This window comes from Oncorhynchus kisutch, linkage group LG5, assembly GCF_002021735.2.
Source record: "Oncorhynchus kisutch isolate 150728-3 linkage group LG5, Okis_V2, whole genome shotgun sequence".
NCBI lineage: Eukaryota > Metazoa > Chordata > Actinopteri > Salmoniformes > Salmonidae > Oncorhynchus > Oncorhynchus kisutch.
In genome coordinates, this window is record NC_034178.2 from 66,928,865 (window position 1) to 66,955,854 (window position 26,990).

A 26,990-nucleotide genomic window follows, 5' to 3' on the forward strand; every position below is an offset into this window, starting at 1 on the left:
ACAACTCTGATAGCTCTGTCATTGAAATGCTGAAATTATAGCCTCGCTCTTTGTGTCACAGCCACAATACCCCTAATCTAGTATAATGCTCATGAACATTTCAGTGTTTCCCTCTTACGATTATGGATAAAATCAGAACATCAGCCATAGTTATTTTTTCAAATACTCATTCTCTTCAAAGTTAGTTTCTATGACGATATCGTAGACTGCAAAGGTAAACAAACACAGTCCATTATTGACTGTATAGCGCAGCAATGACAAATCCTAATAGGTTTATGTTCAACTGAAAGATGTGTGAAAAAACTGGCAGTATTATAACCATTTATTAGCTTTTTTTTTACAGGAAATGTAGGAGTCTTTACCAGAAAGTGCAGGAATCTTTACCAGAAAGCAGCACAAACTGCTAAAGTTTCAATGCAGGTCAATAATCTGCTAAGGTTTCAATGCAGGTAACAAGGTAATGAAGTTGACCACACGGAGATTCTTAGAAAGGGACCATTTTATCTGTGCTTAATTTCTAAAGTGCTGCTTTCTATAAATGCTGGAAACACCAAAATACCCCATCATTTCCCCTCCAAGTGTCTTGAGGGGTGGAAGAGCTTAAGGTTGCATCCCAAATGGCACCCCACCCCATCAGTAGGCATTCCTTACATCAGTAGGCACCCCACCCCATCAGTAGGCACCCCACCCCATCAGTAGGCATTCCTTACATCAGTAGGCACCCACCCCATCAGTAGGCACCCCACCCCATCAGTAGGCATTCCTTTACATAAGTAGGCACCCTACCCCATCAGTAGGCACCCCACCCCATCAGTAGGCACCCCACTCCATCAGTAGGCACCCCACTGCATCAGTAGGCACCCCACCCCATCAGTAGGCACCCCACCCCATCAGTAGGCATTCCTTACATCAGTAGGCACCCCACCCCATCAGTAGGCACCCCACCCCATCAGTAGGCAACCCACCCCGAACAGTAGGCATTCCTTACATCAGTAGGCACCCCATGTAACGGCGTTCTTCGTTTGTCAAAAGAGAGTCGGACCGAAATGCAGCGTGGTGGTTACTCATGATCTTTAATGAGGAAATGGTGACGATACATGAAATAACTAAATAAATACAAAAACAACAAACAGAACATGAAACTTATTACAGCCTATCTGGTGAACACTACACAGAGACAGGAACAATCACCCCCGAAATACAAAGTGAAACTCAGGCTACCTAAATACGGTTCCCAATCAGAGGCAACGAGAAGCACCTGACTCTGATCGAGAACCGCCTCAGGTAGCCAAGCCTACACTAGACACACCCCTAATCAACCACAATCCCAATGCCTACAAAAACCCCCAATACGACAACACAAAAACCCATGTCACACCCTGGCCTGAACAAATAATTATAGAAAACACAAAATACTAAGACCAAGGCGTGACAGAACCCCTCCCCCAAGGTGCGGACTCCCGGACGCACCTCAAAACCATAGGGAGGGTCCGGGTGGGCGTCTGTCCATGGTGGCGGCTCCGGCTCGGGACGTGGACCCCACTCCATAAATGTCATAGTTCCTCCCCTTCGCGTCCTGGGATAATCCACCCTCGCCGCCGACCATGGCCTAATAGTCCTCACCCAGAACCTCACAGAACTGAGGAGCAGCTCGTGACTGAGGGGCATCTCGGGACTGAGGGACAGCTCGGGACTGAGGGGCAGCTCGGGACTGAGGGGCAGCTCGGGACTGAGGGGCAGCTCGGGACTGAGGCAGCTCGGGACTGAGGGGCAGCTCGGGACTGAGGGGCAGCCCGGAACTGAGGGGCAGCCCGGAACTGAGGGGCAGCCCGGAACTGAGGGGCAGCCCGGAACTGAGGGGAAGCCTAGTACTGAGAGGAAGCCCAGTACTGAGAGGAAGCCCAGTACTGAGATGAAGCTCAGGTAGGTAGTAGGCTCCGGTAGATCCTGGCTGGCTGGCGGATCTGGAAGATTCAGGTTGACTAGCAGATCTGGAAGATTCTGGTTGACTAGCAGATCTGGAAGATTCTGGTTGACTAGCAGATCTGGAAGATTCTGGTTGAATGGCGGATCTAGCTGCTCTATGCAGACTGACAGCTCTGACTGCTCCATGCAGGCTGACAGCTCCTTGCAGACTGGCAGCTCTTTGCAGACTGACAGCTCTGACTGCTCCATGCAGGCTGACAGCTCCTTGCAGACTGACAGCTCCTTGCAGACTGACCGCTCCTTGCAGACTGACAGCTCCCTGCAGACTGGCAGCTCCTTGCAGACTGACAGCTCTGACTGCTCCATGCAGACTGGCAGCTCCTTGCAGACTGGCAGCTCCTTGCAGACTGGCAGCTCCTTGCAGACTGACAGCTCCTTGCAGACTGGCAGCTCCTTGCAGACTGACAGCTCCCTGCAGACTGGCAGCTCCTTGCAGACTGGCAGCCCTGGCTGCTTCATGCAGACTGACAGCTCTGACTGCTCCATGCAGGCTGACAGCACCCTGCAGACTGGCAGTTCCTTGCAGACTGGCAGCTCTGGCTGCTTCATGCAGACTGACAGCTCTGACTGCTCCATGCAGGCTGACAGCACCTTGCAGACTGGCAGCTCCTTGCAGACTGACAGCTCTGACTGCTCCATGCAGGCTGACAGCTCCTTGCAGACTGACAGCTCCTTGCAGACTGACAGCTCCTTGCAGACTGGCAGCTCCTTGCAGACTGGCAGCTCCTTGCAGACTGACAGCACCCTGCAGACTGGCAGCTCAGGCTGCTTCAAACAGGCAGGAGGCTCCGGCAGCGCTGTAGAGAGAGAAGGCTCTGATAGCGCTGAACAGGCGGGAGACTCCGACAGCGCAGGAGAGGAGGAAAACGCTGGCTGCGCTGAACAGGCGGGAGACTCCGACAGCGCAGGAGGGAAGGAAGGCTCTGGCTGTGCTGAACAGGCGGGAGACTCCGACAGAGCAGGAGAGGCGAGGCGCACTGTAGGCCTGATGCGTGGTGCGGGCACTGATGATACTGGAGCGAGGACACGCACAGGAAGCCTGGTGCGGGGAGCTGCTACCGGAGGACTGGTGTTTGGAGGTGGCTCTGGATAGACCGGACCGTGCAGGCGCACTGGAGCTCTTGAGCACCGAGCCTGCCCAAGCTTACCTGGCTCGATGCCCACTCTAGCCCGGCAAATACGAAGGGCTGGTATGAACCGTACCGGGCTATGCACCCGCACTGGAGACACCGTGCGCTCACTAGCATAACACGGTGCCTGCCCAGTCTCTTTAGCCCACCGGAAAGCACAGGGAGTTTGCGCAGGTCTCCTACCTGGCATAGCCATACTCCCAGTAAGCCCCCCCCCAAATAATTTTTGGGGTTGCTTCTCGGGCTTCCTTGCCAACCGTGTTCCCTCGTATCGCCGGCTCCTATCTCCTGCTGCCTCTGCTTCCTCCTTGGGGCGGCGATATTCACCAGGCTGAGCCCAGGGTCCTCTTCCGTCTAATATCATCTCCCAAGACCAGAAGTCCTTATATCGCTGCTCCTCACGATTAACAGGGAGAGTTAGCTCAGGTCTGACTCCTGACTCTGCCACTCTCTCCCTGAGCCCCCCCCCCAATACATTTTTGGGGCTGCTTTTCGGGTTTCCTTGCCAACCGTGTTCCCTCGTATCGTCGGCTTTTATCTCCGGCTGCCTCTGCTCTCCTCAGTGCCTCCACCTGTTCCCATGGGAGGCGATCTCTTCCAGCCAGTATCTCCTCCCAAGTGTAACAACCTTTGCCATCCAATACGTCTTCCCATGTCCATTCCTCCTTTCGCTTTTCCTGCGGTCGCTGCCTGTAACCACGCCGCTCGGTCCGTGTGTGGTGGGTGATTCTGTAACGGCGTTCTTCGTTTGTCAAAAGAGAGTCGGACCGAAATGCAGCGTGGTGGTTACTCATGATCTTTAATGAGGAAATGGTGACGATACATGAAATAACTAAATAAATACAAAAACAACAAACGGAACGTGAAACTTATTACAGCCTATCTGGTGAACACTACACAGAGACAGGAACAATCACCCCCGAAATACAAAGCGAACTCAGGCTACCTAAATACGGTTCCCAATCAGAGGCAACGAGAAGCACCTGACTCTGATCGAGAACCGCCTCAGGCAGCCAAGCCTACACTAGACACACCCCTAATCAACCACAATCCCAATGCCTACAAAAACCCCCAATACGACAACACAAAAACCCATGTCACACCCTGGCCTGAACAAATAATTAAAGAAAACACAAAATACTAAGACCAAGGCGTGACACCCCACCCCATCAGTAGGCACCCCACCCCATCAGTAGGCACCCCACCCCATCAGTAGGCATTCCTTACAACAGTAGGCATTCCTTACATCAGTAGGCATTCCTTACAACAGTAGACATTCCTTACATCAGTAGGCATTCCTTACATCAGTAGGCATTCCTTACAACAGTAGACAGTCCTTACATCAGTAGGCATTCCTTACATCAGTAGGCATTCCTTACAACAGTAGGCATTCCTAGTCGATCACCAAACATTTCTGTAGAAAAGCCAACGATAAAGGTGCGCTCCTTTTTAAAATGTTTTATTGTGTTGTGCTGTTGGAGGTAGGTGCACTTGATTCGTAAGGCCTGCACCCATTTTGAACCATTTTATTTGTCTGAATAGACAAATCGGGAGATCTGTGGCTTTAATCATGTGTGCCTTCTGTGCAGGCCAATCGGATAGCTCAAATCACTGTGTCACGTTCTGACCTTTATTTCCTTTGTTTTGTATTTATTTAGTATGGTCAGGGCGTGAGTTGGGTGGGCAGTCTATGTTTGTTTTTCTATGTTTTGGGGCATTTCTATGTTTCGGCCTAGTATGGTTCTCAATCAGAGGCAGGTGTCATTAGTTGTCTCTGATTGAGAATCATACTTAGGTAGCCTGGGTTGCACTGTTTGTTGGTGGGTGATTGTCTATGTTGTAGCTTCACGGTCGTCATTTGTTTATTGTTTTGTATGCAGTGTCAGTACTTTCTTTATTAAAGATTTACCATGGACACTTACGACGCCGCATTTTGGTCCGACTCTCCTTTTCGCCTCTCCTCTTCGGAAGAAGAGGAGGAACACCGTGACACACTGTGCCTACCAAGCTTGTACGACCCTAGCCACAGCAAAGTTTGATAGGCTAATAGTCTACATAAGATTTAATAACTTGTAAAACCATGACCACAGTCTGTCAAAGAATACAGCAAAGATCTGCAGTTTAGAAGCGTGAGTTTATGTCTAAGTTACTATTCAGTACTGTCAACACTTTTTATTCAACACATTGAATAGCAATGGTTCCTTGAGGACCTCCAGGGTTCCTCAAGTCATCACTAATTCTAAGAGTTTATGGAGCCTCATCCTGGTGAATTCTGTAGGATAGTGTGTTGAGGACCCTCATAAACCCTCCAACAAACATTGCTCAGGGTTCATTTCACTGTACTTGTGCATGTGACATTAAAACTTGAACTTGAACTAATACAGCCTGTCGTGTCGATGTTTTATATCAAGGAATATTTAACTTTCTCTGGTCATAGGAACAACATGAATTTGTGCATGAGGTAGATCTGGTGAGACTCAAGTTTTGCCATCAGGATGAGCCGGTATCCCATCTCTCTGGTCAGTTTTATCGGAGGAAAGGAAGGAGAGCGGAGGGACCGTGAGAGGCAGACCCTCTGCTGCTCTCTCCCTCCCTCCACTGAGACTAATGCCATGTTCAAGACAGCTGGGAACTCAGAAATCTCTGCCTTCCAACTTCAGTGCGTTCAAGACAACTGGGAACTCTGAAAAAAATCAAGATCCGACTGGGAAAAATCGTTTTGAACAGTCATCCAAATCGGAATTTCAAGTCGGAAACAGGCATCTTTCTAGAGCTCCGACTTTCCGACCTGAACATCACTGGCATCAATATTTGTTCTTGACTTTTTCCAGAGTTCCCAGTTGTCTTGAAAGAACCATGATCATGAGATGCAGGTACCATCAGTCCAGTAAAAAAATGTATACTTTTATTTCAATTAATGCTGCGCAGTGCCTCACAAGTGATACACCAACTGATCTATTTTGTTATCAAAGCTTGAGGTTTGAAATATAATTGGGTCTGTGAATAACAATATTGGCAGGCCAGGCATATAGCCAATATGATGTGATAATGTATTAGGTGTACTGCACAAACCTCATTCCTACAGAAGTGTTTTTATTAGGTTCATGTATCTGAGCGGTAGATCTCGGCTTGGTTTTTGACTGCAAAAATGATCTTGACTCTGAAATGGTTGGTGACCACTGCCTTACATAGTTCACAATTTTTTCCCCCCAGAACCCCGTGGGCAGTATACTGCACTATGAAGGGAAAAGGGTGTCATTTGGTACACAGACTGAGAGATAGCCACGGCTGATAGTTGCTGCCATCCTACCGCTCTAACCTAAATTACAAACGGACCATTAAGCTTTATTGTGGGAAATCACACAAATGGGTAGATTTATGTCCGAAGTCAAGCTTTTATGAAATGGATACATCTGGAACACAGATTGTGGCAAAGAAATGAGAGCTGGAGAGTCCAAAATTCATATCAACCTGACCAGCGATTACTTCCCTGTCATTCTAACACAATTCCTATGGACATTTGGACCTCGGATATGATTGCAAATGCAAAATGTTGCCAACTGCATTAATAATGTACACTGAACAAAAATATAAACACAACATGCAGTGTTGGTCCCATGTTTAATGTAATGTAATGTAAAATCCCTGGCATTTTCCATATGCACAAGAAGCTTATTTCTCTCATATTCTGTGTACAAATTTGTTTACATCCCTGTTAGTGAGCAATTCTCCTTTGCCAATATAATCCATCCACCTGACAGGTGTGGCATATCAAGAAGCTGATTAAAGAGCATGATCATTACACAGGTGCACCTTGTGCTGAGGAAAATAAAAAGGCCACTTTAATTGTTCAGTTTTGTCACACAACACAATGCCACAGATGTCTCAAGTTTTAATGAGGCGTGCAATTGGCATGCTGACTGCAGGAATGTCCACCAGAGGTGTTGCCTGACCATAAGCTGCCTCCAATGTCGTTTTAGAGAATTTGAAGGTACTTCCAACCGGCCTCACAACCGCAAACTATGTGTAACCACGCCAGCCCAGGACCTCCACATCTGGTTTCTTCACCTGCGGGATTGTCTGAGGGGGGGCGGGGTGGTACTCATTCTGATTGGCTGGGCCTGGCTACTCAGTGGGTGGTCCTGGCTGCCAAGTGGGTGGACCTATGTGCTCCAAGGCCCACCCATGACTGCGCCCCTGCCCAGTCATGTGAAATCCATAGATTAGGGCCTCATGAATTTATTTCAATTGACTGATTTCCTTAAATGAACTGTAGTCAAATCTTTGAAATTGTTGCATGTTGCATTTATATTTTTGTTCTGAATATTTAATCAAGTACGGTTGGATTCATGTGTAAATGTTTAACTTTGAATATGATAAAAGTGTATTTGATCACCGTCATTGTCTCACACTCGAGTTTAGTGTCACTTACTTGAGCTTTCCTTTCACTTGATTGTGGGGACACAATTACGCATTCAGCAACTGTGGCAACAGCGACTTGTGGTTGGTTTTTGTTGGTAAGCAAAGCAGGTACATAATGTGTAGTTCTATACAACAGTAATCTCTCTTTCATTTGGCCATCGACTGGATCAATACCTCCTCTTAGGGTCATTTTTCCAAAATGACATGGTTTTCCAGAAATACCAGTTGGAGGATTTTAAGATTTCCTGATAGTTCCCTCCTGATTACGTCAATCTTACAACCAGGATGTCTGGACAACAAGAGACTTTGGAGAAAGTAGCAGAATTTATTTTACCATTGCGACATAGCATAGGACTTCACACAGCCCTAACACTCACCTCCCAAAAATGCACAACCGACGTGGCTCTGCGTATGTGACTCCTACTCAACTGAATGTATTCTAGATTGTGGCTCTGCGTACATGACTCCTACTCAACTGAATGTATTCTAGATCGTGGCTCTGTGTAACATGACTGACTCCTACTCAACTGAATGTATTCTAGATCGTGGCTCTGTGTAACATGACTGACTCCTACTCAACTGAATGTATTCTAGATCGTGGCTCTGTGTACCATGACTGACTCCTACTCAACTGAATGTATTCTAGATCGTGGCTCTGCGTACATGACTCCTACTCAACTGAATGTATTCTAGATCGTGGCTCTGTGTAACATGACTGACTCCTACTCAACTGAATGTATTCTAGATCGTGGCTCTGTGTAGCATGACTGACTCCTACTCAACTGAATGTATTCTAGATCGTGGCTCTGCGTAACATGACTGACTCCTACTCAACTGAATGTATTCTAGATCGTGGCTCTGTGTAACATGACTGACTCCTACTCAACTGAATGTATTCTAGATCGTGGCTCTGTGTAACATGACTGACTCCTACTCAACTGAATGTATTCTAGAATGTGGCTCTGCATACATGACTCCTACTCAACTGAATGTATTCTAGATCGTGGCTCTGTGTAACATGACTGACTCCTACTCAACTGAATGTATTCTAGAATGTGGCTCTGCGTACATGACTCCTACTCAACTGAATGTATTCTAGAATGTGGCTCTGCGTACATGACTCCTACTCAACTGAATGTATTCTAGAATGTGGCTCTGCATACATGACTCCTACTCAACTGAATGTATTCTAGAATGTGGCTCTGCGTACATGACTCCTACTCAACTGAATGTTGGAACCGCGCTGAGAATTCGAAAAGTATGAAAGCCAATGGTCCAATATTCTAATGTGCGGATGCAGACTCAATGTGGACTCTGATAAGCACCTATGGATGACAAAACGTCCATGAGTATAGTTTGTGCACATAAATCTATATGTCTGAAACGTTCTCAACCTATTTCAATCTGTCCATTATTCTTTTATCCATCTATTCATCTTATGTCTGTCCATCCATCCATCCATAATTTCTACCTTTTGTCACACAGGAGTACAGAGCATTGAGGTAAAACAGGAGTACAGAGCATTGAGGTAAAACAGGAGTACAGAGCATTGAGGTAAAACAGGAGTACAGAGCATTGAGGTAAAACAGGAGTACAGAGCATTGAGGTAAAACAGGAGTACAGAGCATTGAGGTAAAACAGGAGTACAGAGCATTGAGGTAAAAAAGAGACAGCGTCCACTGGAGACAGCGTCCAAGATGGCCGACCGTTGTTTTCAACTTAATCTACTCACGTTCGCATACACCGTTTCGAGGTGGTTGTTCATTCAATGTTAATATCTTCGGATGTGATGTAAAAACAAAATCAGAAGACAATTACATGAATAATTCAATTGATATCATTTTTGCACTTTTGACACATTTTCCAATTGGACTTCTCTGGGAATGGAATTTTCTTTTTGGGCTCGAATTCAGGTAAACTGCAATCCCGAAAGTGTCCTCTTAGCACAGTGTAAAGCATGCTTCTAGAACGGAACCCTGGGGCCTTGGTATATACACTATTGAGTTAGCTTTAGCCCAATTCAGTCTCCTTAGCCACTTTCCAGCTACCTCTAGTCTGTGTGTGTGTGCTCATCATCTACATAGAGAGAGAGAGAGAGAGAGAAAGAGAGAGAGAGAGAGAGAGAGAGAGAGAGAGAGAGAGAGAGAGAGAGAGAGAGAGAGAGAGGCTTGGCATTGATGCAGGCTACCGGGATTGATCCCCGCTCGCGGGCCTCCCTCCCAAGCCCAATTACAACACTGTGCTTTTGATTACCCTCCAAGGCTCTATTTTGGGCGATTCAAACATCCACCGCCGACCCACCTTTCATTCCTCTGCTCACTCATCCTCACCAACTAAAGCACTTTCTTAAATGTTTAGATGCGGCAATCCCAGAATCTCAGGGTACACAACAGAGGGATCCTCCCACACAGGCTGAGTCATGTGCTTGGGTTCTCTGGGCTGTAACCACTTCTTCCCGATCCCAAGCCAGTTCACATATTGCTTACTTCAATACAGGGTTTCCGGTGAGGAGGCATGTCTATGACTCATATTCATTTTGGTCTGTTATATAAAAAAAGACCTGGCTGCATGTCCATAAGCACGCCGACTCCAGTATGAAAGGAGAAACAAACACTCAAGCAATTAACTGCAGAAGGAAAGAAATCCTCTGTCAAAAAAAGCACTTATACTCAAGGTTAGCCCTCTCATGACATGCTGGGTGTTTAGATCCTATGGAACACTTCCCACAGCATGGACTGTAACCATGGCAATGCACATGACCTTCTGGCTGTTTTCCTCTGTGGAGAAAGAGAAAACAGCTTTCGGAGGACGAGGCAGGCGGCAGGGCGGTTCTGTTATTCCATTGGCAATGGAGTGTGGATGTCGGTGTTATTTTTGGAGTTTGTTGTTTGGGAGTGGGGCTGAAATAGGCTCTCAGGATTACATGAATAACAGTTGAAGATTAGTCTGGCTCTGAACAAAATGTCCATTCTGGGTCTAGCTGTTGCTCTGGTTGAAACCGTGGACAGCTGACTAAATGACCGACAACTGGACCTTGTGGAGTACAGTATGTTCATTCAAACCTATGTTGATATCTACTTATCTAGAAATATATTTATTTTCTGTAATTAGATTGCGATGATTAAATGGATAACTTTATTCGGTCTGGTTACAATACATGAATCACAATAGCATAATTGAGAGTTTGCTTTCCACATCAATATCTGTAACTGTCTACATAGAAGCATATGGCCTCTAATGTCGTTGATATCAAGACATATTTGTTTGATACCTCAGTCACTGATGACACAATGATGACTGCATAGCATAGATAAAAAATAAAAACGGAGAACTTTAACACTGTGGTGGGAATGTTCAGGCTGTTTGAATATATAAGGCAACCGGAGGAGAGGACAGATACATCCAGATGCTGCTCAATCAGTGTAGCTATAGCTTCTCCGCAGATGTTTAAAAGCCTTAGAGGACATCTGCATAATGCATAACTGGCTAGTGCACTGTGTTGTGTCTGTCAGAAGACGTACACTATCTTACCAACCTGCATGAATGAGACTGGGCAGTCAGATCAAGAGGTTGGGAGGATCATTTGAATATATAAACTAGCTAGATCCTGACTTCCACTTAAGTCAAATTTGAACTTAGTCTCACATTGACGTCAATGCGTTAGTATGAGAAAATTAGACCTAAGTGGAAGTTATGATTTGCCTTACTGCACCATAGTATGATAACTTGTCTTCGTGTTGACTAATGATCAATCCTGATCATTAATCAAAATGTCTTCTTGTCATTACTGTTGATTGGAACTAAGAATTAAGGAGAAGTGAGATATGCAAAGGAATTTCTCAATTTCAGGGAATGTTTTCTGGCAAAGGGGAGAGGAGAGTTGATCTGATCAGTTGGCTTGAGCTTTTTGGGGGTTAAATCCATCATGTTGCTCTCTTTCTCCATCCCTCTCTCTATCTCTCTTTCTCTCCATAAAACCAGCCATATATTTCTCTCTAAAAACGATCCATCCATTTCACCACTTAAACCTCTCAAAGCCTACGGGATTCAATTCCTCCATCGGCTGCACAAGCCTCAGGGTGCTGGTACCATGAAATTACAATCCAACCGGCTTAACTTTGACAAAATAAATGTTTTCGTTCATCAAGTGCCTTTGTTCCCAATGTTCTCGAACAAAATGATAGGCCACATTCCACATTATTTCCCAGGCTGCACCGTGATCAAATACCTGCATGGTGAAATCCCAAATGACAACGTTGAAGTTTCACAAAGTAGAGGTTTTCTCTTACATAACTCTTTATTAAAACCAATACTCATTTTCCTAATGTCAGGGGAATTGGGTTGACAATTAAGTCAGTGGTAAAAGCGATGGTCAGTGAGGGACTGCTTTGTGTGTATGCACAACAATGTGTGTGTGTGTGTGTTTGTTAGATGGACTGGTTAAGGTGGAGATTTTCATTAGTGCTGCATGAGTCAACAGCCTTTTCAGAGAGTTGCCCCATCGTCACTAATTACACACTCCTGCATTTGGAGTTTTAATTGGGAAACTGATCTATGCATAACGTCCCTTTCTATCAGGATCCCAACCGGTGTGGGTTGCATAATTAACCAAAACTAGCGTTTATCTGTCACATCTTTATGTTTCTGCAATTGTTGCCATATTTCATTATTACTTTTGCTCAAATTAATAACGCAGTGTGTAATTACGTTCTATGTGCTCTGAATTATGAGCCGCTTGTATTCCTGCAATTGGGACTTTGATAAAGTAATGACTCTCAGTGAATTATGGGTATTGTTAGAGCTTTGGATCTGTGGTGCTGACACTAACAACGATAGAGGTGACATCACCGACAAGGCAATAACGGACAGAGTGCTGACTCGCGTTGTGCCTAATCACATCCACTGAATCAGACACTGTTGTTGAGTGCCGCTGAATCAGTCATAATCACATCCACTGAATCAGACACTGTTTTTGAGCGCAGTTCAGGTGATTGTGTGTGTGTGTGTGTGTTTGTTGCACTGTAAACACGTTTGTCTATGTGAACATGCATTTGTTTGTGTATATAGTAAAATACGTGTGTGTGTGTGTGTGTGTGTGTGTGTGTGTGTGTGTGTGTGTGTGTGTGTGTGTGTGTGTGTGTGTGTGTGACACCAGTACAGTACATCTACCTCCTCGCCATGACAACAAGTGTCTGCGATTCTGTCACGGCCACCAATCTCTCTCTCTAACCATGCATTTCTGCTACTGTTCTCCTACTAGTCACCAGACATATTGATTACAATTCATAAAAGAACTCCATGCCTGGGAGAAAGCTTGGGGCCTTCTTACAGTATTATGCAGTCAGCCATAACTAAAATATAGATCATTAATGGTCATTAAAGGTCCTTGAAGGGCATATTTGGAGAGGTGGAAAAGGAGTCTGGGTGGATGGATGAGGTTTGTCCGAGGCTGCTTACCAAACAGTACCCTATTCCCTAGTGCACTACAGGGCCCATAGGGCTCTGGTCAAAAGTAGTGCATTATATCGGGAATAGGGTTTTCATTTGGGATGCAGAGTGCTGAGAGAGTGTTAAACCCTCTGTCAGAAAGCCCCCAGACAGAGTGCTGAGAGAGTGTTAAAGCCTCTGTCAGAAAGCCCCCAGACAGAGTGCAGAGAGAGTGTTAAACCCTCTGTCAGAAAGCCCCCAGACAGAGTGCAGAGAGAGTGTTAAACCCTCTGTCAGAAAGCCCCCAGACAGAGTGCTGAGAGAGTGTTAAAGCCTCTGTCAGAAAGCCCCCAGACAGAGTGCTGAGAGAGTGTTAAACCCTCTGTCAGAAAGCCCCCAGACAGAGTGCTGAGAGAGTGTTAAAGCCTCTGTCAGAAAGCCCCCAGACAGAGTGCTGAGAGAGTGTTAAACCCTCTGTCAGAAAGCCCCCAGACAGAGTGCTGAGAGAGTGTTAAAGCCTCTGTCAGAAAGCCCCCAGACAGAGTGCTGAGAGAGTGTTAAACCCTCTGTCAGAAAGCCCCCAGACAGAGTGCTGAGAGAGTGTTAAACCCTCTGTCAGAAAGCCCCCAGACAGAGTGCTGAGAGAGTGTTAAACCCTCTGTCAGAAAGCCCCAAGACAAAATCTACTTTCTTGAAGGGTGAGCTTTTCAATGATTTCAGCACCATGGACAGCAGCACAGCAGCCCACAACATTACAGAGGCTGACTTCAGCTCCATGGACAGCAACACAGCAGCCCACAACATTACAGAGGCTGACTTCAGCTCCATGGACAGCAACACAGCAGCCCACAACATTACAGAGGCTGATTTCAGCTCCATGGACAGCAGCACAGCAGCCCACAACATTACAGAGGCTGACTTCAGCTCCATGGACATCACCACAGGAGCCCATGACATGAGAGAGGCTGATTTCAGCACCACAGACAGCACCACATCAGCCCATTAGAGAGGCTCGCTTTAGCACCACGGACAGCGCCACAGTGACATTTCCCACTATAAAAACCTCTAACTTATCTGCCCTCCACAGCAGTAGTGGTGACTACACAGAGTAATTCAAGGTTCGCTGCACACTGACTCCTGTGTGAACAGGATGCATGTAGGAGCCTCTGGCTAAATGGAATGTGTGCTGCTATTCTGAGATCAGTGGAGCTTTTCTATCTGCTGCTATGGGGGCAGAGAGGCGGGTGGGGAGGGAAGGATGGGTGGAGGGGGGTGGGGAGGGAAGGGGAGGGAGAGAAGGCATATTCAACACAGAGCAGGAGTTATCACTATGTATCTCCACACAGCCAAGTGCATATCTATCACATCTATGTGTTTCCCGAGATAAAATGAGACATCCATATGTTTCCCTGGATAAAATGAGACAGCTATGCGTTTCCCAAGATAAAAAGAGACATCTACGTGTTTCCCTGGATAAAATGAGACATCTATGTGTTTTCCTGGATAAAATGAGACATCTATGCGTTTCCCTGGATAAAATTAGACATCTATGCGTTTCCCTGGATAAAATGAGACATCTATGCGTTTCCCTGGATAAAATGAGACATCTATGCGTTTCCCTGGATAAAATGAGACATCTATGCGTTTCCCTGGATAAAATGAGACATCTATGTGTTTCCCTAGATAAAATGAGACATCTATGTGTTTCCCTGGATAAAATGAGACATCTATGCGTTTCCCTGGATAAAATGAGACATCTATGTCTTTCCCTAGATAAAATGAGACATCTATGTGTTTCCCTAGATAAAAAGAGACATCTACGTGTTTCCCTGGATAAAATGAGACATCCATATGTTTCCCTGGCTAAAGGAGACATCTAAACTCAGCAAAAAAAGAAATGTCCTCTCACTGTCAACTGCGTTTATTTTCAGCAAACGTAACATGTATAAATATTTTTATGAACATAACAAGATTCAACAACTGAGACACAAACTGAGCAAGTTCCACAGACATGTGACCAACAGAAATGTAATCATGTGTCCCTGAAGAAAGGGGGGGGGGGGTCAAAATCAAAAGTAACAGTCAGTATCTGGTGTGGCCACCAGCTGCATTAAGTACTGCAGTGCATCTCCTCCTCATGGACTGCACCAGATTTGCCAGTTCTTGCTATGAGATGTTACTCCACTCTTCCACCAAGGCACCTGCAAGTTCCCGGGCATTTCTGGGGGGGAATGGCCCTAGCCCTAACCCTCCGATCCAACAGGTGCCAGATGTGCTCAATGGGATTGAGACCCGGGCTCTTCGCTGGCCATGGCAGAACACTGACATACCTGTCTTGCAGAAAATCATGCACAGAACGAGCAGTATGACTGGTGGCATTGCCATGCTGGAGGGTCATGTCAGGATGAGCCTGCAGGAAGGATACCACATGAGGGAGGAAGATGTCTTCCCTGTAATGCACAGCGTTGAGATTGCCTGCAATGACAACAAGCTCCAATGGCACGTTGTGTTAGCTAATCCAAGTTCATCATTTTAAGAAACAGACACCTCACAAGTCCTCAACTGGCAGCTTAATTAAATAGTGGACGCAAAACACTAGCAGCTTCTGGCAGCTTCATTAAATAGTACCCACAAAACACCAGTCTCAACATAAACAGTGAAGAGGCGACTCTGGAATGCTGGCCTTCTAGGCAGAGTTTCCCTGTCCAGTGTCTGTGTTCTTTTGCCCATCTTAATCTTTTTTTTTATTGGCCAGTCTGAGATGTGGCTTTTTCTTTGCAACTCTGCCTAGAAGGCCAGCATCCCAGAGTCGCCTCTTCACTGTTGACGTTGAGACTGGTGTTTTGCGGGTACTATTTAATGAAACTGCCAGTTGAGGACTTGTGAGGCGTCTGTTTCTCAAACTAGACATTCTAATGTACTTGTCCTCTTGCTCAGTTGTGCGCCGGGGCCTCCCACTCCTCTTTCTATTCTGGTTAAAGCCAGTTTGCACTGTTCTGTGAAGGGAGTAGTACACAGCGTTGTACGAGATCTTCAGTTTCTTGGCAATTTCTCGCATGGAATAGCCTTGATTTCTCAGAACAAGAATAGACTGACGAGTTTCAGAAGAAAGGTCTTTGTTTCTGGCCATTTTGAGCCTGTAATCGAATCCACAAATGCTGATGCTCCAGATACTAAACTAGTCTAAGGAAGGCCCGTTTTTTAAGTTTTTTTATTTATAATGATAAACTTGGATTAGCTAACACAATGTGCCATTGGAACACAGGAGTGATGGTTGCTGATAATGGGCCCCTGTATGCCTATGTAGATATTCCATAAAAAATCTGCCATTTCCAGCTACAATAGTCATGTACAACATTAATATCTACACTGTATGTATTATCAATTTGATGTTATTTTAATGGATATAAAAAATAAATAAAAATAAAAATAAAAAAACAAGGACATTTCTAAGTGACCCCAACTTTTGAACGGTAGTGTATGTTTCCCTGGATAAAATGAGACATCTATGTGTTTCCCTGGATAAAATGAGACATCTATGTGTTTCCCTGGATAAAATGAGACATCTATGTGTTTCCCTGGATAAAATGAGACATCTATGTGTTTCCCTGGATAAAATGAGACATCTATGTGTTTCCCTGGATAAAATGAGACATCTATGTGTTTCCCTGGATAAAATGAGACATCTATGTGTTTCCCTGGATAAAATGAGACATCTATGTGTTTCCCTGGATAAAATGAGACATCTATGTGTTTCCCTGGATAAAATGAGACATCTATGTGTTTCCCTGGATAAAATGAGACATCTATGTGTTTCCCTGGATAAAATTAGACATCTATGTGTTTCCCTGGATAAAATGAGACATCTATGTGTTTCCCTGGATAAAATGAGACATCTATTAGTTTCCCTGGATAAAATGAGACATCTATGTGTTTCCCTGGATAAAATGAGACATCTATGTGTTTCCCTGGATAAAATGAGACATCTATGTGTTTCCCTGGATAAAATGAGACATCTATGTGTTTCCCTGGATAAAATGAGACATCTATGTGTTTCCCTGGATAAAATGAGACATCTATGTGTTTCCCTGGATAAAATGAATAGACATACACACACTTGCTCATACACATGCAAGCACACATGCACGTATGCGCGCGCACACACACACACAAACAAGCAAGCAACAGCGCTCGAGTAATCAGATTAGCTTGACAGAGCGTTGTGTCGTTAGGCGGGTTTATCTTGCACTCGACAACCTGCCCTTGATGAGGAGTTTAAACGGGTCGTGCTTCCCTTCAATCACCACGGTCTTTTGCCAAGCCTAGTCATAATTCTCACCCAAAAGATGCCCGCATTAAGTTAATTATTCATGTTCTGAGCTGCCACAGTCTATTTTTATCACAAAGCCCTCACAGGTATACAAGCTCCGAGCGGCGGCACAGTGACTGTTTTCAAATCTGAAACCTGGGGCTCCAGTGCATCCCTTGGAGCCCTGGTCAACACAACCCTGTTCAACACATTCCCTGTTCAATACAACCCTGGTCAATACAATTCCTGGACAACACAATCCCTGTTCAACACAACACTGTTACAACCCTGTTCAACACAACCCTGTTCAACACAACCCTGTTCAACACAACCCTGTTCAACACAACACTGTTCAACACAACACTGTTCAACACAACACTGTTCAACACAACCCTGTTCAACACAACACTGTTCAACACAACACTGTTCAACACAAGCATGTGTGAACAGGTAAAACGAAACTAAAGCTACACAACAACACAACAGGTTATTTAGGTATTGATCCAAATCCCTCTTTTCCCAGCAACACTGCTGTGGTGACGTATAGGAGGAGAGTGGAGCCGGGACTTGTTTTGACAGCTGGAGCAGACGGATGAGCAGCGAGCGATGGCAGGTTGGCATCTCCGTTAGCGAGCGTCGGTGTGTGTTGTGTGCCCAAACTTGCTCAGGCACTGGGCGCCATATGCATTTTGAGTGTTTACGGAGCCGTGGTTGTGGAGAGGGGGGGCGGGGTTGGGAGGTTTGGGGAGCATTGCACCCAAGCAGTGTGTGTCTGTGTGTATATCTCTGTGTGTGTGTGTGTGTCTGTCTGTGTGACTGTGTATCGGTCTGTGTGTATCTGTCTGTGTGTCTGTCTGTCTGTGTGACTGTGTATCGGTCTGTGTGTGTGTGTGTGTGTGTGTCTTTGTGACTGTGTATCGTTCTGTGTGTATCTGTGTGTGTCTGTCTGTCTGTCTATGTGACTGTGTATCGTTCTGTGTGTGTGTGTGTGTGTGTGTGTGTGTGTGTGTGTGTGTGTGTGTGTGTGTGTGTGTGTGTGTGTGTCTGTCTGTGTGTGTATCAGTGTGCTGTAATTCGCGTACGTTCACCAGTCCGTCGTATTTGGATAGAAACCCATTACTATTCCTGTCACACAGCAACAGTAAAGAGGAGAAGCATCACCCCAAGCAGGCAGGCAGGTAAGAGCATTATGCAGCAACACACTCACACTTGAATGTCCATTCGCTACCTTCTGGCTGTGTGAGTCTGTATGCACCGCACAAATGTGTGAGTATGTATGAGTATAGATATATTGGATTCATGTACGTGAGCTTGTGTGTGTGTGTTTGATGAGCTTATGTGTGTGTGTTTGTGCATCCGTGTGTGTGCGTGCGTTTGTGAGACAGATTCCATCACTCACCCTGGCTGTTGGGTCCCCCGTCCCCCTCTTCTGTGTCAGTTAGGTTGTTAAGCATCCTCGCTCCTCTATAACGGCTCTATAGGAGGGATACTACAACGCTTACCAGCCCCTTCTAGGCTTACTCCTGGCTTCTCCTTCACCAGGTGTCCTCCTCCACTAAACGTTTGACAATGCAGAACAAATGTAGTAGAAGGAGATGCTCTCCTCTGGTCCTGCCTCCCCTATGTGATGCTAAGCAGAGGAGCGAAGAGAGGCGGGTGAAAAAAATAGGGAGCGCTTTTTTTCTCTCCCTCTTTGCAGATCCTCCTCTCGTCGTCTCCTCGTCGCTTGTAAGCTCTCTCCCTCTCCCTCTCGCTCTCTCGAAATGAGGAGGTAGCAGTCACTCTCTCTCTCTCTCTCTCTCTCTCTCACACACACACACACACACACACACACACACACACACACACACACACACACACACACACTCACACACACACACACACACACACACACACACACACACACACACACACACACACACACACACACACACACACACACACACACACACACACACACACACACACACACACACACACACTCTCTCTCTCTCTCTCTCTCTCTCTCTCTCTCTCTCTCTCTCTCCTTCACCCCAACATAATCAGTGTAATTTCACCAAATTGATCATGTATTCAAAGGGTATTATTGGCTATCCCTCCCTCTCTCCTCCCTCTTTCTTTCTCTCCTCTTCTCCCTTTCTCTTCCTCAGTCTTTTGCCTCTCCCTCTCTTCACAGCTGTCATATGGAAAGGTGATTTGAGAGGGAGGACTCTGCAGTGTTTGAAGAGTGAGCTTTAGCCTTCCTGGGCTCTATGCCTCTCAGCTCTGGTGTTCCTTCTCCGTGTCGCCTTAAGAAACTGTGGCTGGCAAGCGCTAGTCGCTTTAATGTCAGATGCAAATAGCACATTGTGTTACCAGCTTTTTTGAACAAGCACAATCAATATAATCTGGGTTCAGCATAGTTATAGACAATAAGGACGCAGGTGCTCATGCTGACACACACACATACACACACACACACACACACACACACACACACACACACACACGCAAAGGGGGTCGACATGTATGTATTCTTAATCCTGTCCTTTTGATAATTTCCTTTAAATATAGACAGCTTTCTACCTATCCAGGGGGTCTGTACACAGTACTATATTTAAGTGTAGAATCATGTATACCATGTATACAGTGCATGGAGAGTGATGAAAGACTCTTGAGTGTGTAGTTGTTGAGACAGAAAGAACATCTTGTCCTTTCAAGAAAGGGGTGACTCACATAGATGAGAAAGATACATAGATTCATCTGTGTGTGTGTGTGTGTGTGTGTGTGTGTGTGTGTGTGTGTGTGTGTGTGTGTGTGTGTGTGTGTGTGTGTGTGTGTGTGTGTGTGTGTGTGTGTGTGTGTGTGTGTGTGTGTGTGTGTGTGTGTGTGTCACAGGTTGTGATACCACTCCAGAGATAAGAAAGCACTTCATCTTTAACAAGTCCGGGTACCACAGATGCACTCAAGACATTTCTATTAAAACAACTCCTCCTTTGGAATCACAAGGGATACAATGATTACGAAGCAGTGTTTAAAATCTCTCACCGTGGACACAGCCTTTAATCAGCCACATCTTCCATTATGTCATGTGTGTGTTTTTGTTTTGTGTTTATGGATCCCATTAACACCCTGGAAAACAGTGTGAATTGTTACTGAGTCGCCTACCGTGGTTGAACAAATAGGAATGACAGGAGAGATCTTCATGAAGATATCGCGTCGGGCCGAATAACTGCATGTACCTGTGACTGTATTCATGACACAGCACTGTCTCTTGTGCCTTATTGATTAGAGAAGACATCAATTAAGAAGTAATACAGGACTATGTCTAGCCAACCATCCAATCAAAAGACTAAATTATGGTACAGTAAAAGATTGACTAACATTGAGCAATAATGATGTGTGATTTACCCAATGATCGATCATTCATTATTGAGTATAACACTAATTTAGGTAGATATTCATTTAATCTCTGAGTATTGTGAGACCTATGGGACTGTAGTACTCAACAACTAAACAACACTGGCCTATCCATGGAGGTTAACCAATTTCCCCTTTCACATATCAACCTGGTCCTACTCCCTACTTCTCCCCCCTTGGTCCTGACCCGTCGATGTTTGCAGATCTGAGGGATCTGGATAGGTTGAATTAGTGTAGTGGTAGAGCTCCCTCCTATTGCTGAGTTGGTCCCTTGGTTTACAGCTCAATGTATAATTGTTGAATCGTTGCCACAGCCACTAACGCAGTGTCACATCTGGGACATCTGGTGATAAGAATCATCTACAGAATCTACAGATTCGGTACAGAATTGTCTGTCCATATAATCAATAGAATCCTACAACCCATCTCTGTGGTGGTTCTATAACTGTTATAAGTACAGTTGGGTTCTCTATACTTCAAACATAGAAAATAATACATTTCTGAACAATCAATGAATTAAAAAATTTTACAATACGTTTCAATAACAACAATGAAACCAGTCAGAACTGCACACACAAACATCCATTAACCAGATCATTGTTTATTTATTTTACCACCAACTTCTGGTGAACCCACTTGGCAGCCATTCAGCACATCAGTTCAGGCTGAGTAATAACAAGGAGCGAGGAGGTATGCTGCCGCTGTGGAAAATGATATGATAGCGGTGGTCTTCATGAACAATTCCTTAGATGCCATTTCCCCCGAAGCTAATCCCACTGGATCAAACCACTGACTCTCTCTGGTGAAGATTCAATGGATGTTATCATCTGTCTTAACCCCCCTCCGAACCAATTCATTCTCAATGGCATTCAGTCCGAAAGGTTCAGTACATAGGTTTGTCGTCTATACAACCATGGCAACCCCAACCAACCCCAACCAACCCCAGCCAGCCCCAGTCAACCCCAGTCAACACCAGTCAACCCCAGCCAGCCCCAGTCAGCCCCAGCCAGCCCAAGTCAACCCCAGCCAACCCCAGTCAACCCCAGCCAACCCCAGTCAACCTCAGCCAACCCCAGCCAACCCCAGTCAACCGCAATGGACCCTTTTACTCCATTAAGCCAACCTCTTTGACGAAAGACTGGTTTTGGGTCAGATGAACTGTTGTGAAGAAGAAAAGTGCAAGCGCCACAGGAAGAATAGTATTGGGTAACCTGCCCTTGTGTACTCCAGCACTCCAATCGATAGGCAGAGTTGTTGAACACGGGGCATAACAGGATCAGGTGGCATCAACAAAGCTGTGGCTTTGGCGTTGGGCTCGGGGAGAGACGGGCGCAGGGATCAAAACGTTGTCAACGCAAGCTCATGAGGGACGAGAAGCTTGTCTGTCAGACAGAGAACGCATTCTATGTTTAGCACGTTTGAGTGCGATGGGGGATGGGTCAGAAGAGTCCCTAGTAGTCGCTCTGTGTGTGTGTGTGTTTGTAGGAGGGTGTGGGAGTGTGAGTGCGTGTGCATGCATATGCGGATGTTTTTGTGTGTGTGTGAGCATGTGTGTTTGTGTGCATGCATAGCCATGTGTGTATGTGTGTGCGTGTGTGTGTATGTTAGCATGTGTGGTCCACCATGAGCGGCCATCATCAACAATGTCAGTGGCTCCATTAGAACCCATTTTATAACCCTGTCAGAGCACCTCCAAGACAAACGCACCATTCCAAACTCCTCGTAGAGTTGACAACAGCACCATTCCAACCTCCTCGTAGAGTTGACAACCGCACCATTCCAACCTCCTCGTAGAGTTGACAAACGCACCATTCCAAACTCCCCGTAGAGTTGACAACCGCACCATTCCAAACTCCCCGTAGAGTTGACAACCGCACCATTCCAAACTCCCCATAGAGTTGACAACCGCACCATTCCAAACTCCCCGTAGAGTTGACAACCGCACCATTCCAAACTCCCCGTAGAGTTGACAACCGCACCATTCCAAACTCCTCGTAGAGTTGACAACCGCACCATTCCAAACTCCTCGTAGAGTTGACAACCGCACCATTCCAAACTCCCCGTAGAGTTGACAACCGCACCATTCCAAACTCCCCGTAGAGTTGACAACCGCACCATTCCAAACTCCCCGTAGAGTTGACAACCGCACCATTCCAAACTCCCCGTAGAGTTGACAACCGCACCATTCCAAACTCCCCGTAGAGTTGACAACCGCACCATTCCAAACTCCCCGTAGAGTTGACAACCGCACCATTCCAAACTCCCCGTAGAGTTGACAACCGCACCATTCCAAACTCCCCGTAGAGTTGACAACCGCACCATTCCAAACTCCCCGTAGAGTTGACAACCGCACCATTCCAAACTCCCCGTAGAGTTGACAAACGCACCATTCCAAACTCCTCGTAGAGTTGACAAACGCACCATTCCAAACTCAACATAGGGCTCTTATTTAAATGAACTTAAAGCCCAGCTCTAAAAAGATCAGGAATGAGAATCATTTGTTGAATAATGTTTTTGTAAATAGGTCCCTGGAAGAGGTCATACAGACCGAGTCCCACTACTCAAGGCTCCTCCTCCATAATGAAGAGAAAGACATTGGTTGATTAAAAAAACATATCATTCAGAGTAGAATCAGATGACATCTGGTGACCTTGTGTCGGGTCAAGGAAAGGATGGAGTGACACAAGGTGATGACGTGTGTTAAAATACACTGAACAAAAGTATAAATGCAACATGCAACAATTTTAAAGATTTTACTGAGTTACAGTTCATATAAGGAAATCAGTCAATTGAACTAAATTCATTAGACACTAATCTATGGATTTCACATGACTGGAAATACAGATATGCATCTGTTGGTCACAGATAACTTTAAAAAAGGTTGAGGCGTGGATCAGAGGGGCGTAGTCAGTATCTGGTGTGACCACCATTTGCCTCATGCAGTGCGACACATCTCCTTCGCATAGAGTTGATCAGGCTGTTGATTGTGGCCTGTGGAATGAGCCTCAGGATCTCGTCACGGTATCTCTGTGCATTCAAATTGCCATCAATAAAATGCAATTGTGTTTGTGGTACGTGGTGGAAACTGAGGAAAACCTAAAAGTACATGATGTATACATGATGACGTGTGAGTTCAAATATATATCTATGTACACATATAGTATATAGTAAAGACCTCCTTTGCGTGTACAGTACATTTCTGCATATAACACACGAGCCTCCACTAATTAAAACTACATTCAACAACCTCAACTTTGTTGTGCCGTGAATGCAAAGGAAAGGAAAAATACATTTGATTCAGCCAAATATACATAGACACAATTCCAAACGTGGAATATTAAAACAACTCAAATAAAATGTAGGATTTATGTGAACTAAGTGTTATATTGCAGTGATTTCAGAAAAGAACGTTAAACTTTAACGTCCTACTAGTCAAACGGCACGTCTCATAATGAGCTGTATCTCCCGTTAGATTTCCCCTGTCTCTGGAAAGGCCTTTGGAGATAGAACAGTCTAATACCCTTCTTCACAAAGCTTCACAGGGCTCATACTGTTGCACTACAGTTACACATAGAAACTACACCAACCTTTTTATTAAAACAACTGTTCTAATCTGGCTGTGTATTGGGGCAGGCCAATAGTGAAACTTGTAGTACGGTAACCTTGTTTTCTTCAACCAACCAAAGGAATTTCTCCGTAAGGTGAACGTCATTTTAGTTTCTTGATACCTTTGCATTCAAGGCACTCCGCCGGTTTACCTATCGCTGCCAAAATAAATAACAAGGTTATATTCGCTGTGTAAATTGTCTTTATTAAATCGACCCACACTGAAATTTGTCCTTCACTCTGAAAAACAAAATCGAATGATGGGTTTCATACTTACAGCTACTACAAAACATGCAATACAGTATCATGTCGTGACTGAAAAGTAGAAAATGCAATATTTTAGGCGGCCATCATTTTACATGTAAAACTTATGCAGTATCCAATTTCAGAGAGTCGCCGTGAAGGGGGTTGTGCCAGACTGAATCAATTTGATACTGTCAATGAACGCCTCTGTGAATTTGTTCCTCGACCCCCTAGACAGCTAGCAACACTATGTGTGAGGAATTGGACTGAGAAAGCTGTCAACACAGCCTATGGTATTAAATAACTTGACCAAGTAAGTAACTAAACTTCTATCGCAGGGGTTGAGTCATTAATCTCCCAATAGCCTGGACAGTGTAGAAACATATGGCAACGCTTTGATTCAGAGGCAACGTCCAAAGAGGGGAGAGTATCTCCTGCAGCCGTGGCAGGAAGCTGCTTGGGTCGTGTTATAGCGGGGGGCATTAAAAAGGTGAACCTGACAGAACTATTGAGCTATGTTGCCGAAACCCCCTGGAACGTTCCAGATTAAAGACGTAGTGGGTGGATAGAAAATGGTAATGTGTAGCCGTCCTCGTCGAGGAACTAAAGGGCCACAGTCCAGAGGATCAGACCCACTGAGAGGAGAGAGATATTTCAAGTGGTTTGTCATCTGAAGTGACTGCGATATGTGAGAGTAATACTTTTGTGTTCAACTGACTAGGTTTCCCATTTCAATACCCAACACGGTTGTTTTTGTATCAAATTACGGCGCCACACAGTCTCATGGTGCTGGTTTAACGGAGCGTCTTCCTTCCATCAGCACAAATCAAAATCAAATCAAATGTATTTATATAGCCCTTCCGTACATCAGCTGATATCTCAAAGTGCTGTACAGAAACCCAGCCTAAAACCCCAAACAGACTAGCACACTAGTAATTTATTCCCCCTTTTTATTTATTCCAATTTAGGCACAGAGAGCAGGAACAATGTTTAACGATTTGACCCCATTCTCCCACATAAGAAAAGAGTGTCGAACGAGAGCAAATTCTGCTATCCAGATGAGGGATATCAGTAGAAATCAGAGGAGGAACTAATAGGCTATTTGCATACATGTTTTAATTTGGACTACCCATTACAGTATGTGGGCCTATCTCCTCTTAGAAGTCACTAAATCTACAGAAAATATACACACTAGACATTCAATAAACAGAAAGGGCTTTTGTTGAAAGGAGATGACCGAATCATCCTGCATAATACAGATCAATGTTTGGGACATATAAACCACATCAGAGGGATTACCTGTGTCAGAGAATTGGCAGCCCTATTGTTAGCTTAGTGGTAATTGGCAGCCCTATTGTTAGCTTAGTGGTAATTGGCAGCCCTATTGTTAGCTTAGTGGTAATTGGCAGCCCTATTGTTAGCTTAGTGGTAATTGGCAGCCCTATTGTTAGCTTAGTGGTAATTGGCAGCCCTATTGTTAGCTTAGTGGTAATTGGCTGCAATAATGAGGAAAAAGAAGAAGAAAACTACAGTGCACACAAATATAAATATCTCCTGAGACCACCAAAACAGTATAGGACCCTAGGGTTGTTTATACATAGAAGAAATGATACCTCATTAGTACTTTTTGTTAGTTGATACATGCAAGTAGATACTGAAGACTGATACGGATACTGTTCGAATTTCAAATGAGATTTCCAGTGTTTGTGGAAAATAATATTGTTGTATTTTACTGCACACCGTGCTGTTCAGTACTGAAGGTTCCAGAATGTAAGCCACACTGTGCTGTTCAGTACTGAAGGTTCCAGAATGTAAGCCACATCGTGCTGTTCAGTACTGAAGGTTCCAGAATGTAAGCCACACCGTGCTGTTCAGTACTGAAGGTTCCAGAATGTAAGCCGCACTGTGTTGTTCAGTACTGAAGGTTCCAGAATGTAAGTCACACCGTGCTGTTCAGTACGGAAGGTTCCAGAAGGTAATACCCACTGTGTTGTTCAGTACTGAAGGTTCCAGAAGGTAATACCCACTGTGTTGTTCAGTACTGAAGGTCCCAGAAGGTAATACCCACTGTGTTGTTCAGTACTGAAGGTTCCAGAAGGTAATACCCACTGTGTTGTTCAGTACTGAAGGTTCCAGAAGGTAATACCCACTGTGTTGTTCAGTACTGAAGGTTCCAGAAGGTAATACCCACTGTGTTGTTCAGTACTGAAGGTTCCAGAAGGTAATACCCACTGTGTTGTTCAGTACTGAAGGTTCCAGAAGGTAATACCCACTGTGTTGTTCAGTACTGAAGGTTCCAGAAGGTAATACCCACTGTGTTGTTCAGTACTGAAGGTTCCAGAAGGTAATACCCACTGTGTTGTTCAGTACTGAAGGTTCCAGAAGGTAATACCCACTGTGTTGTTCAGTACTGAAGGTTCCAGAAGGTAATACCCACTGTGTTGTTCAGTACTGAAGGTTCCAGAAGG

At 45.1% G+C, this 26,990-nt stretch overlaps 1 protein-coding gene across 2 annotated transcripts in view; it reads right to left on the reverse strand.

The window, feature by feature from the left end:
- The window catches only part of slc12a5a (solute carrier family 12 member 5a), a 176,562-nt gene extending 157,558 nt beyond the window's left edge, over window positions 1–19,004 (reverse strand). For both annotated transcript variants that reach the window (XM_031825697.1, XM_031825696.1), the window contains exon 1: window positions 18,674–19,004. In XM_031825697.1, the coding sequence (XP_031681557.1) occupies window positions 18,674–18,728 (55 nt within the window). In that variant the 5' untranslated portion in view covers window positions 18,729–19,004. The remainder of the gene's footprint in view (window positions 1–18,673) is intronic.
- Between the last annotated feature and the right edge of the window lie 7,986 nt (window positions 19,005–26,990).